The 13,318-nt window shown below is 33.3% G+C and overlaps 2 protein-coding genes across 2 annotated transcripts in view; one reads left to right on the top strand and one right to left on the bottom strand.

Moving 5' to 3' along the window:
- The window catches only part of LOC143049634 (centrosomal protein of 162 kDa-like), a 247,218-nt gene that overhangs the window by 179,411 nt on the left and 54,489 nt on the right, over positions 1–13,318 (top strand). The gene's annotated exons all lie outside the window — the stretch shown is intronic.
- LOC143047600 (uncharacterized) overlaps positions 5,745–13,318 on the bottom strand; it is a 29,170-nt gene continuing 21,596 nt past the window's right edge. The window contains exon 6 of the mRNA XM_076220730.1: positions 5,745–6,503. Coding sequence (XP_076076845.1) covers positions 5,745–6,503 — 759 coding nt within the window. The remainder of the gene's footprint in view (positions 6,504–13,318) is intronic.

The raw sequence follows: 13,318 nt of genomic DNA, 5'->3' as shown, positions 1-13,318 counted from the left end.
AAAGGACTATTGGTAACGTGTGCCAAACATCTGATGAAACCTTGGAACATTTCTTACTGCTTTGTCCTGCACTGTCGAACCAGAGAAAATTCATCTTAAGCAATATCCTACTGCTACACGGAAAGCTCAGTATTCAATTCAAACACAACGGTAGCGAAGTAGACCTTATCCAAGTGTTAATTGATTCAAGTACAATTGGATTACTGGAACCCAGTTGTGACAATTCAATCCTAATGGACATAGAATTTCAATCAAGGAGACTATGCTTTCTACTACACACAAGCAGGTCGATAATTCTCAATGATATCGATCGAACATCAAGTTAGCTTAAAAGACACCGTGAGCGTAGGTTACGCCACACTCTACCATCTTCGCTAGCCAAGGGTTACGATCCACTCCCGCTCTCTTCACCCTTGGCAGATTGAGCCAACATTTGTGATATTAATGTTTCGCCATCTATCGGAAGATTAAAGTCACGCCCATTCCGAATAACTTATTTTTGACCAATGGTAGCACTTGAACTCTTCAGTTTGGAGGTAAAAACACGGTAGCGTCTAGATTCTACACACTTGGTAAAGCCGGAAACGAAAATATACGTCAACATTCATGCATTTGTGCATGAAACATACACAGAAACTTCTATTAGTTGATTAAAAACATTCAAGTTGTCAATAAATATAGTCGTAAGTTTATAGATGTAAAGACTTGTTGCACAATAAACACGTGGCGATTGTTTACAAACACTTTCTACATTTACACGTGATCATGGTATAGGCGCTTTTTGATTGGATGCAGCGAGTTTCTACTGCAACCAATAAAAATCCTTACCTTGTGTCTCCGAAATATTATCTCAATCCGCCAAGGGTGAAGAGAGCGGGAGTGGATCGTAACCCTTGGCTAGCGAAGATGCACTCTACAGACACAACTACGAAGCGATCTCAACATAATGTAAAATGAGCGTGGATTTTGCCACACTTGTTAACTCAACCATAGTCCATAACGCCTTCTAAAGCGTGGATCTGGCCACACTTTACTGAAGAGGCTAAATATATATCGTTTATCAGAGAATAAGGGTGGACCTCGCCACACTTTAATGAAACTTACTACAACTAAGCCCAATAAAGTCCTATGAAGCAGTAAGCGTGGGTACGTGGCCACACTACACTGTATAAACTATCTTAAATATAACCAGCAAACATGCAGAAGAACGATTTCTGCTGATCATATATATATATATATATATATATATATATATATATACATGTAAATAAAATGTAAATACCGAGGAAGTATTTCAAATTTTAAAATTTCATGACGTTGAACTAGCATATATTTTTATGCCGATACATATGTATATACAAATAACTTTTAATATTCCTTTTAATGATGATAGATGTCTACCTGTGTGACTTTTATATTTTAAAAATTCAGATATATGTACTTTTGAACTGATGGTGGAATACTCATTGATTGAGGTGCTCCTTTATTGGAGGAAGTTATGCAATACAAGTTACAAGTTACAAGATGCTATAAATTGTAGCAAAAAAACAAGGGACACGCGCCTCGTTGATAACATTTGATGTTCCACATTGTGTTAGCCCGAATAATTCAGTCGTTATATTCCGCTTACTACATTAACAAGTAGGAGGGATCGATTATGGGGAGGGACTGAATTATTCGGGTTAACATTGTGTGTCACTGTTATTACCTCAGGCCAATAGGGTGAAGCCACATCTAATCGTATTCCTATCATGCAAAAACAATGCATTGTATTGTTAGAAGGGAAATAATATATATTAAAATTGATGTTTTTGTTTCAATAAATCCTTCAAGGGAAAATTGATGCCTGAAATATTTGTCACGTGTAATTACATGAATACAAATTTGCCTGAACTATTTTCCACCTGTAATTTGCCGATTTCGAATTTGTCTAATATATTTGTCATCTGTAATTTCCCGATCACAAATTTGCCTGAACTATTTGTCACCTGTTATTACCAGATTGCAAGTTTGTTTGGTGTATTTTCCACCTATAGCTACACTAGATATAGGAAGATGTGGTATGAGTGCCAATGAGACAACTCTCCATCCAAATAACAATTTATAAAAGTAAGCCTTTATAGGTCAAGGTACGGCCTTCAACACGGAGTCTTGGCTCACACCGAACAGCAAGCTAAATAGGGCCCCAAAAATTACTAGTGTAAAACCATTCAAATGGGAAAACCAACGGTCTAATCAAGATTATTTATAAACTTGAAATAGATTAGGATATACATGTATACTCTTTAAACTCTTTGCCTCAAAATATACAATTTTTAGGTTTATTATTCTAACGGTTTATTTTTGTCAACTAATGAGAAGGAGACATGTATATATATATTAATTTCACTTATAAGTTACTGAGTTTGTATACACACAAATATTTATTACACTTTGTGTTAATTTAATTCAATACTGCAATGTTAATTATGCACAAAGAAAAAAAATGCTAGGTAGACATGAATTAGACAAACAGTGCAAATAACCAATAAACATTAATGTAACACTTCAATTTTATCATTTTAAACTTATAATTCTTAGGATGATGTTTGCTCCTCAGTGGTGAAATTGAAATTACCCATAGTAAAATGATACCTTTAATTTTACACAGACAAAAGTCGATTTTTATATTTGGTGGAAATAATCATTCTGAAAAGGATGTTCAGCAATACACTGCATTACTCATGTTACTGTTACAGTATAGATTTGCTAAAATATTTTGATAAATTGTAAGCAACGTATTAAAAATTGCACTTTTTAATTCTCCAGTTGCAAAATACACTTGTAATCGTGTATATTTTATTTCAAACTCCAATGAACACATAGAAAATAATTTAAACTAGACATAGAAGAAATTTAAATCTATTCATGAATCATGACATATTTTCTATTTAAAAAAATTACGCAGTTAGGATTGGCCAATATACTACACAACATCTTAATGGCCTTAGTTGGACTGGATATTGGAAATTCTGTCACAACATACTAAGCTTATTCCCTCGATAAAAAAGAGACAGTTTAAACGTAACTTTTGACTGAATGATACAAAATAGGTTTTTAGGTTGTAGAGATTGACGAACGATCAATGGATATCGAAAGTATTCTTACCTTTTTAAGTAAATTAACCTTGTCCTCTGTTTCATTGGTGCTGAACATATTGTTTATCTTTATAATATTTCTGTAATTTTGTTCTGTCACCAGTGTATTCTATATAAAGTATATAATGTACATCAGTTTACCTGTAACTAAGATCTGTCATGTGACCTACGGAAAGGTAGATAACTGGAAATATATATGGTTGACATACCTTTTCACCCTTGCAAAAAAAAAACAGTAGGAGAGGAGACACATATTGTATAATTGAAATCCCTTTGAGTCTAAAATCTTGAGGTATAGACTATTTCCTTAACAAAATGTTTCATAAAACAGGATAAAATAAATATTAACAATACAATAAAATTCAGTTGACAACCCCCTTCCCCTTCTTATGTCAAACGGTCGCCTCTTTATCATGTTTATAAGTCCAGGTCTAGAAAAAAATTGAAAAAAAAGCTAAAAACACATAATCTTTGAATAATAACCCTTTTAATGCATGTGATATTTCATGAACCGATTTGAGGGTTATATAAAACGGAGCTCAAACTGTTATAATAAATGAAGATGTGGAATACTGGTGCCATTGAAACAACAACCTAACGATAAAAATAACATTTAGTCTCAAAATTTATTATTTCCATATATAAAAACTAAAGTGTTGAATATTTTAGTTTTCAACTTCTAGATCTCCGTCAGCTTGTGACCTACACAGGCCCTACACAGGCAAAATTTGTTCACATGAATTTCACATGAATCTCACATCAAATTCACATAAAATATTTCACGTCAGGTTCACCTCAATCGAGCTTATACATGAAACTCACGTGAAAATTTTTGTGAATTTCATATTGATATTTTTAAGATTTTAATTAAATTTGAAAAATTAGATGTTATTTGAAATACTCTATTTTAAAAATTCATGTGAGTTTCACATGAACAAAAATTATATGATTTTTATGTGAAATTTACATGAGTTTCACATGAGTTTCACAAAAACTGATTTCACGTAAGTTTCATGTATAAGCTCGTTTGAGGTGAAATTCATGTGAATCCGGCACACGAAGGTGGACATCAGCTGGACCCTAAACAAAAATATGCTCTAGTTCAGTTAAAAAGGAAGTCATACTAAACTCCTAAACATATAAATGAACTAAAATTAAAAGAACATACAAGACCAGAGGTTCCTGACTTGAGACAGGCGCAAAAATGCGGCGGGGTTAAACAAGTTTAGTGAGATCTCAAACCTTCCCCTATACCTCTAGCCAATGTAGATTAAACAAACACACAGCAAATACGCACATTAAAACTCAGTTTTAAAGAATTCTTAGTCCGATGTCAGAATAGGTAACGAGAGAAACTAAGCAAAACGACAATGATACTTAAACTTTGTTTGAAATATAACATTTTAATATAATGACGGTTTCCGATTTTTATTTCTAATTGGTGTTATGAGACAAAATAAGAAGGCGTTGACAGTCAAAGCTGATAAATGGTTTATTCTTGTTGTGTCAGCTTTATGGCATGGCTATATTTTTTTTTTAATTTTCTATTTTTTTTAATTTCTTGATTTTTTACTTTTTTACTTTTTAACTTTTTTTTCCCATTTTTTCATTGTCATATACATGGTGTTTACGATTATACCAGATTATTCACGATTTGCCCCTAATCTTTTTTTTGAACACTATTCCTCCTGAAACTGCACAGTATTATGACTTATCACCACAACTTAAACTTGTTTGATATGAGTAGCTCGATTGGTGTCACTAGTTAAGCGAGATTTTCCAACCCTTCTGGAACACTTATGTTCGTCGCCGGTTTATTTAGGAGAGCTGTTCATCAATCCTTCCTAAACATTGCTCGTCTTTGCTATTGCTAATTAGAAGTAGGCTTTCGTCATATGTTTTTGTCTATTCTATTGTTCGACTTGTCATTTTTTCTTTTTAAAAATGTCCTGTACCAAGTCCGGAATATGGCCATTGTTATATTATAGTTCGCTAAAAGGTCGTTTGTTCTCTCTGATATTTGAGTGTGAATTCGTATTGCTATAATACGTTTCACGGTACTTTTCTATCCCAAATTCATGTATTTAGTTTTGATGTTATATTTGTTATTCTCATCGGATTTTGTCTAATGCTTAGTTTGTTTTTGTGTGTTTTACATTTTAATGTTGTATCGTTGTTCTCCTCTTTTATTTAATGCGTTTCCCTCAGTTTTAATGTGTAATCCGGATTTGGTTTTTTTCTATCGATTTATGAGTTTTGAACAGCCGTATACTACTGTTGCCTTTATTTGTCACTTATATAGACTATTTGGTATCTCCTTCATTTTCATTTTACAAAAACTTGAAAATCAAATTGATCGTCGTTAAAAACTTCATACTTATACGCCAATTAGGTTCGTTCGTTATCTTCTGAGTGTGATATCCTTGTGGTATCTTCTGAGTGTGATATCCTTGTGGTATCTTCTAAAGAAAGACGAAAGATACCACAAGGAGATCACACTCAGAAGATACCACAAGGATATCACACTCAGAAGATACCACAAGGATATCACACTCAGAAGATACCACAAGGATATCACACTCAGAAGATACCACAAGGTTATCACACTCAGAAGATACATACCACAAGGATATCACACTCAGAAGATACCACAAGGATATCACACTCAGAAGATACCACAAGGATATCACACTCAGAAGATACCACAAGGATATCACACTCAGAAGATACCACAAGGATATCACACTCAGAAGATACCACAAGGTTATCACACTCAGAGGATACCACAAGGATATCACACTCAGAGGATACCACAAGGATATCACACTCAGAAGATACCACAAGGTGATCACACTCAGAAGATACCACAAGGTGATCACACTCAGAAGATACCACAAGGATATCACACTTAGAACATACCACAAGGATATCACACTCAGAAGATATCACAAGGATATCACACTCAGAAGATACCACAAGGTTATCACACTCAGAAGATACCACAAGGTTATCACACTCAGAAGATACCACAAGGTTATCACACTCAGAGGATACCACAAGGATATCACACTCAGAGGATACCACAAGGATATCACACTCAGAAGATACCACAAGGTGATCACACTCAGAAGATACCACAAGGTGATCACACTCAGAAGATACCACAAGGATATCACACTCAGAACATACCACAAGGATATCACACTCAGAAGATATCACAAGGATATCACACTCAGAAGATACCACAAGGTTATCACACTCAGAAGATACCACAAGGTTATCACACTCAGAAGATACCACAAGGTTATCACACTCAGAAGATACCACAAGGATATCACATTCAGAAGATACCACAAGGATATCACACTCAGAAGACGAAAACAAACTGATAATATCATTGCAAAAATCAAACGAAAAAATGGCGAAAAGACAAACAGTACACAAACTACAACTGAGGTTCAACTGTAGACATACATCTATTGATGATTATTAAACAAAAAATGTATTGACAATCATTAATTTTGAATAACTTATTACGTTTTCGTTCGTAGTTATTCTGTCAGGGTTACGTATATGACATTTTCATTTTCTACAGAAATTGAATAGGACTTTTAGACATCTTTAACAGTGGTTATAATGGTTTTATTCATTTCATATCTTTCAAAATATCTCCACATGTATAGATATAATTGATAGCTTTTCATACAAGACACGTTGATTTAAATTTATTTGAATAGAAGTCAATTGTTTGTGAACAACAAGATATGAAGATGAGAACCTGTGGTTACAATATTGACTTAACTTTGAAAAGTTTAAAGGGAAAGAAACATCAATAAATTATTTATTATGTACATAGATCACACTTACGCAGAACTCGAGTATGAAATGATTACGATGTATTGTATGGACAGAAAATCTCGCTTATCTTCCTTTACCCATATATTTTTTGGCAGTGACTTTTTTTCCGGCTCTGATTTTCAAAATGAAAATGATTAGACTCTGGAACTATTTATCAGATAAAGAATATGAATTTTGTAATTTGTACTTTATATGAGAAAGTTTATTCTGAGCAAAATTCCGATTCATTTTCCTCTTTGAAAACAAAGCAAATAAAAGCAACAGTAATATACCCCATCTTAAAGTCATAAATCGATTAAGCGAAAATCAGTTCTGGTCACAAACCAAACTCGAGACAAACACATCCACTATAAGAGTATAAACAATAGAATAACAGAAACACTGAGCTGCTACAAAATCAAACACCAACAATCATAGAGACGAAATATTTGATAACAAATGCCGTATTCTTGGCTTGGTTTAGAACATTTTAAGAAACATATTCCTTATTTCCATTCTCAATTGCATAGCATAGCCAGTAGTTGCTTTTTTCCCGAGTTACACAGTTTGAATTTAAGAATCATAAGATCTAGAGCTGGTCTATCCGTGTTTGATATTGGTTTTTGGTTGATGTCGCACAAGGCATAAATCGGTTTTATCATATACATAGTTGTAAGAAAAATGTTATTGTTTTATAAAAATCTGTGAGTTTCTTTTTTTGAATAAGTTCTATCTGCAGAACATATGTATTATCTCGAAGGACATAACGCAATGCATGATGGTATATTTTAAATTAGTCTGGCCAGATTCTTCATAAATCGAATGGCGAGTGTATTTGGATTGTTTAGGTTTTTGGCCAAAGCTGTCTTACCAGGCAATATATTTGCATTTCATTGCATATATTTAATATCAAAATTAAGTGTTTATATGCAAATTCAATAACAATTAGGTAATTGCCATATTTTGTTACAATTGTTTAATGAATCTAATTATCAAAATAAACATAGAACACTATCAATATAGTTTGAAATGAAGTTGTTGAAAGGTATTGAAAATTAAATCAATAGGTTTAAACGATTTATATAGCTCAATATAAATGTTAAAAGACCTTCAACCCAAACTTTGATAAGATATGTGCAGTAATGTAATCATTTGCGACACAACTGATGAATTGATATTTAGATGATATTTATATTTCGAAACATACGTGGAGTTTTAAAATTTTAATTCATGTACTAAACAATTTATATGGATTTTAACAAATGCAAGGTAAATATTAAATAAATTTAATCAATTCATTTTGTATATGCTGTTTTACATTAAAGAAAATGTCGTTTTAAATGATATAAATGGTGATAAAATTAGGTATTCAAAGACGTATTTTATACGACTCAATCTAATTTCGTTTCTAGGTGCGAGTTTGGAATCAACTTACCCAACCGTTAGTAGGGTAGACATAAATACAGGGTCATTTGATAGAAGTCTTTCAACCTTCAATATGTGTCTTAAGAGAAGCATGTATTGGGTTGTTGCGCTTTTGTTTTACACAAAATATGAGGCTTTTAAGAATATTGTCAATTACAAAAGAAGGGTAAAATCCCTTTTTATTGCCATAGATAAAAAAAAATTCTTGCATTACATGTACAATTTTTATTTGTTCCTTCTGAACTTGATTTTTTTTTATTAATAGAATTCTGTCGATGCGTGGGCATTTTTAAATGTGTTTCGGACGTAGAGTTACACTCTTCTCTTACCTCTCTTCTCCTAACGTCGCCTTTCAAATATAAAAATAAGCAGATGTGGCAATGAGACCAAAAGAAAAAAATGTTTGATTTACCTCAATTATAATGCAACAAAACAGTGCCATAAATTCCGAGACACGGCATAGTTTTTTTGGGAGAAATCTGTTTGCGCGAAAAATGCGTCCTTTTGCGTTATAACCTTTTTCTTCCAATGGTCTGTCTGTGCCACTGGATTTAAAATTACAAAACATCATTTGTGTCAAAAATAACACATAACGATCGCAACAATTAAAATAAAAATGACGTCCCTTCGTATTTATCTAGGCTTTTTGCGTGTCTGTGTAACTTCTGAAAAAAGTGCTTAAATCACGAGTACTTTCGATGAGTTTGGTCTTCTTTTTCCTTCTATCCTAGGGTTACGATAAATGTAAGAAAAGTGAGTTGTATTCAATATAGGTAAGGGTTAGTAATGAAGATACTTTTTTGCGTGTCTGTGTTAGTTCTGAAAAGATGCTTAAATCACGAGTACTTTCGATCAGTTTGGTCTTCTTTTTCCTTCTATCCCAGGGTTACGATAAGTGTAAGAAAAGTGAGTGGTAATCAACATAGGTAAGGGTAAGTAATGAAGGTAGTTCTGACAAAATGGCGGGTCGAACATAAAAATCGACTATGGCAAGTTATTTTATGATATGATATGGTCAGGTGACACAATTTATTAAAATTTACTGCTTTATTTTTCTTCAAGCAACAAACAACAAAAAAAAGCCGTCATTATCATTATTGTTATAAGTGGTTGAATATCTCGGAATTCATGTTGATTAATTACATATTCCTTCTATTCGTTATCTTTTGTTTATTTGTATCGGGCGTAGATTTTAAACTAAAAATTCCAAAAGGAAAAGTTGGAATCATCCCTTAGTAAATTTCACGGACGCCATCACGAGTTGGTTGACCGTTATGGAATAACGGTTTCACAATTGATATCGGATATGTTCCTTACTTCGTAACTGCAATCCCTTCCCTTTCATGGATGTGACCTACCGAATTATACTATTTACCGGATTTTTTATAACATAAGCAACACGACGGGTGCCAAATGTGGAGCAGGATCTTCTTACCCTTCCGGAGCACCTGAAATTACCCCTAGTTTTTGGTGGGGTTCGTGTACCAAAATTTATTACAAAAACAATTATGACAGCTATACATGACCAAACATATGTTTTCCTGTTGTTTCCCCGACATAGCTTTTTTTAACAACTGCATATATTCCAATTTAACAGTAGTGCAAACACAAACAATTAACTTATATCATCAGTTATGATTACACTATTATTGATAATATCTAATAAGATTTTAAAGGGGCGAGAAACCAAAAGTGTCGCTAAAAATTGTTATTGTACAATATTTCAAAACTTCGTAGCACGTGATCCTTTTCAATACTCGACAGTTCAGAGTCGGTTACAAAACGTTCAATGATGGTCTGTATCAAGGTACAGCTGCGGGAATAAATATTTAATAAGTTTAATAAATAAAGAAATATCTAATTTCTTTTTTAGGCTAGTTTATAAAATGATAAGACGACGAAAAAAAACAAACAGAAAAGAATTAAGCTTTCTAATTGTAATGCTGAATGTGAGTCAGACTGTTCAACGTAATACAATATTACCAGGTAATAACAAATACACTTCCTCCTATACAAGAGACAAAGAGGAAACCATAGAAACAGGACGTAATGGACGATAGGACAAGAATGTCCGTTTGTGTTTGTCTGACAGGGGACCTAGACCTAAGCTGGACAAAGAATGGACACCATTATCTGTAAGAGAAAAGCCAAATAAGCACACTGGCAGTGAAGGACTTTATAGTAAACACGTGGACAGTTTATATCGTTTTATAACCAGACAAAATTCCATCATTTTACCGCCTATAGCTACATCTAGAAGAATGAAGGGAAACGTCTTTGACGAAGATAAATTACAGGAAAAACGTTATGTTATGATGGATGCATTTGGGGAAGGTAAAATGTCAAGATTTGCGAGGGACCAGTGTTATATACCTTCACTCTATAATCAGTTTCTTAATTGTAAAACGTGTAAAAAGTCGTACGTAAATGATAAGTATATTGAGGATTATAAGAAACGTAACAATAAAACTCCAACATGTTTAAATAGATTGATGAATAGAAAAGTGCACTTTTGTGATGTACTGGGTAAACGGTGCTGTGCAACGTGCATTGAATCAGAAAATAGAGAATTTTCAAGGAGAGTTGAAAACCGACTTCAAAACGCATTAACTGACTCGGAATCAAGTACATTGGATTTGTGTTCTGATTTTGGTTAATCTGTATGAGTTCAAAGTTCGAAAATAGAATTTACAGAATCATTTACATTGGGTTTTTATTCATCATTTGGTTAATTTGTGATTTTGTATAGCTATCTGACCGACTCAAAATACATGCACTACATAGGATTTGTACGCATGCTCTAATGGATTAATCCTCGTTTTCTGTATTGTGTTACAGATATTTTTAACAAAACATTGTTATACTTGCCTCTGTGTATTAACATCTTGCATAAAACAGACTTGTATGTGTATTTAAACATCCCGCAATATATAGATTAATGAAATGGATAAGATGGGTGTATGTGCCTGTCCCAAGTCAGGAGCATGCAATTAAGTGGTTGGCGTTTTTTGATGTGTTGCATATTTGTTTTTCGTTCATTTTTTGTACATAAATTAGGCCGTTTGTTTCTCGTTTGAATTGTGTTACATTTGGCATTTCGGGGCCTTTTATAGCTGACTATGCGGTATGGGCTTTACTCATTGTTGAAGGCCGTATGGTGACCTGTAGTTGTCAATTTCTGTGTCATTTTGGTCTCTTGTGGAGTGTTACACTTCATCTTCTTTTTTTTATAGTTACTGGTTGTTTGTATTGTTGAAAATTGAAAAAAATAACAGTAGTGAAATTCTTCTCAATGTTTCAATAAAACTCATTGAAGATGCAAGATACCAGGCTGATAATTGTGTACTGCAGAATTATCAGTGACGCTGTTATAAAAAAAAGGTAAAAGTTAAATTCAAGTAGGAAGTTGAAGCGCACTGAGAACCTTACAGTGCGACAGGTTTTGTCAATACAACCAAGGTAATCTATTTCTGTGGTAGAAAATCCTTATTATTTCGAACAATTCGACGTTTTATACAACGTGTTAATTTAAAAAGAAAAAGACATTATTTATCATTAGTTTTTATAACTCAACACAAATCTATTATTGATATAGCGTTATTTAGATTTCCGTGTGTGTATTGAACAAAAGAAACAGATAAGTTATCGTACTATTTATCAGATTTATAAATTGAAGGGATTTAAATTATAAAAATAACATATTTGTAAGGAAATCAATGGAGTGTTCGGCACTCATTATGATCTCCGAAACAAATACTTATCTTCATAAAGCAATGTTTATAGAAAGTATTAATTAACAATTACAAAATCTAAATAATAGAAAAAAGTTTGACAAAAAAATATTAAATGCGGTTACATATTGTGACCGGACAGTGTAATGGACTTATTGTTAACAATCAGTTTTGTTACTTTACTTTAAGAAAAAAGATGGGAACAGCATGGAATCCCAGAGTAAGGGTTATGACAAATGTAACCTATATGTGGGCTGTGGTTATGACAAATTGAACATATCCGTGGTGTGGGGTTATGACAAATTGAACATATCGGTGAGTTATGGCTATAACAAATGAAACATATCAGTGGTGTGAGGTTATGACAAATGGAACATATCTGTTGGTTGTGGTTTTTACAATTTAAACATATGCGTGGGTTGTGGCTATTACAAATGGAACATATCCGTGGGTTGTGGCTATTACAAATGAAACATATCAGTGGTGTGAGGTTATGACAAATGGAACATATCTGTGGTTTAGGGTTATGACAAGAGGAACCTGTCCGTGGGTTGTGGCTATTACAAATGTAACATATCAGTGGTTTGTGGCTATTACAAATGAAACATATCCGTGGTTTGGGGTTATGACAAATTAAACATATCCGTGGGTTGTTGCTATTACAAATGAAACATATCCGTGGGTTGTGGCTATAACAAATGGAACATAAACGTGGGTTTTGACTATAACAAATGGAACATATCTGTGAGTTCTGGCTATTACAATTGAAACATATCCGTGGGCTATACTTAAGAACAATGAAACATATCAATTGGTTATGGCTATTACAAATGAAACATATCCGTGGGTTGTGGCTATTACAAATGAAACATATCCGTGGGTTGTGGCTATTACAATGTGAAACATATCCGTGGGTTGTGGCTATCACAAATGAAACATATCCGTGGGTTGTGGCTATTACAAATGAAACATATCCGTGGGTTGTGGCTATTACAAATGAAACACATCCAGGGGTTGTGGTTATAACAAATGAAACATATCCGTGGGCTATACTTACGACAAATGAAACATATCAATTGGTTATGGCAATTACAAATGAAACATATCCGTGGGTTGTTGCTATTAAAAATGAAACATATGCGGGGGATTATGGCTATTACAAATGAAACATATCCGTGGGTTGTGGAT

Source organism: Mytilus galloprovincialis, chromosome 10 (assembly GCF_965363235.1).
Source record: "Mytilus galloprovincialis chromosome 10, xbMytGall1.hap1.1, whole genome shotgun sequence".
Lineage (NCBI taxonomy): Eukaryota > Metazoa > Mollusca > Bivalvia > Mytilida > Mytilidae > Mytilus > Mytilus galloprovincialis.
This window is presented reverse-complemented; position numbering and strand designations above follow the sequence as displayed.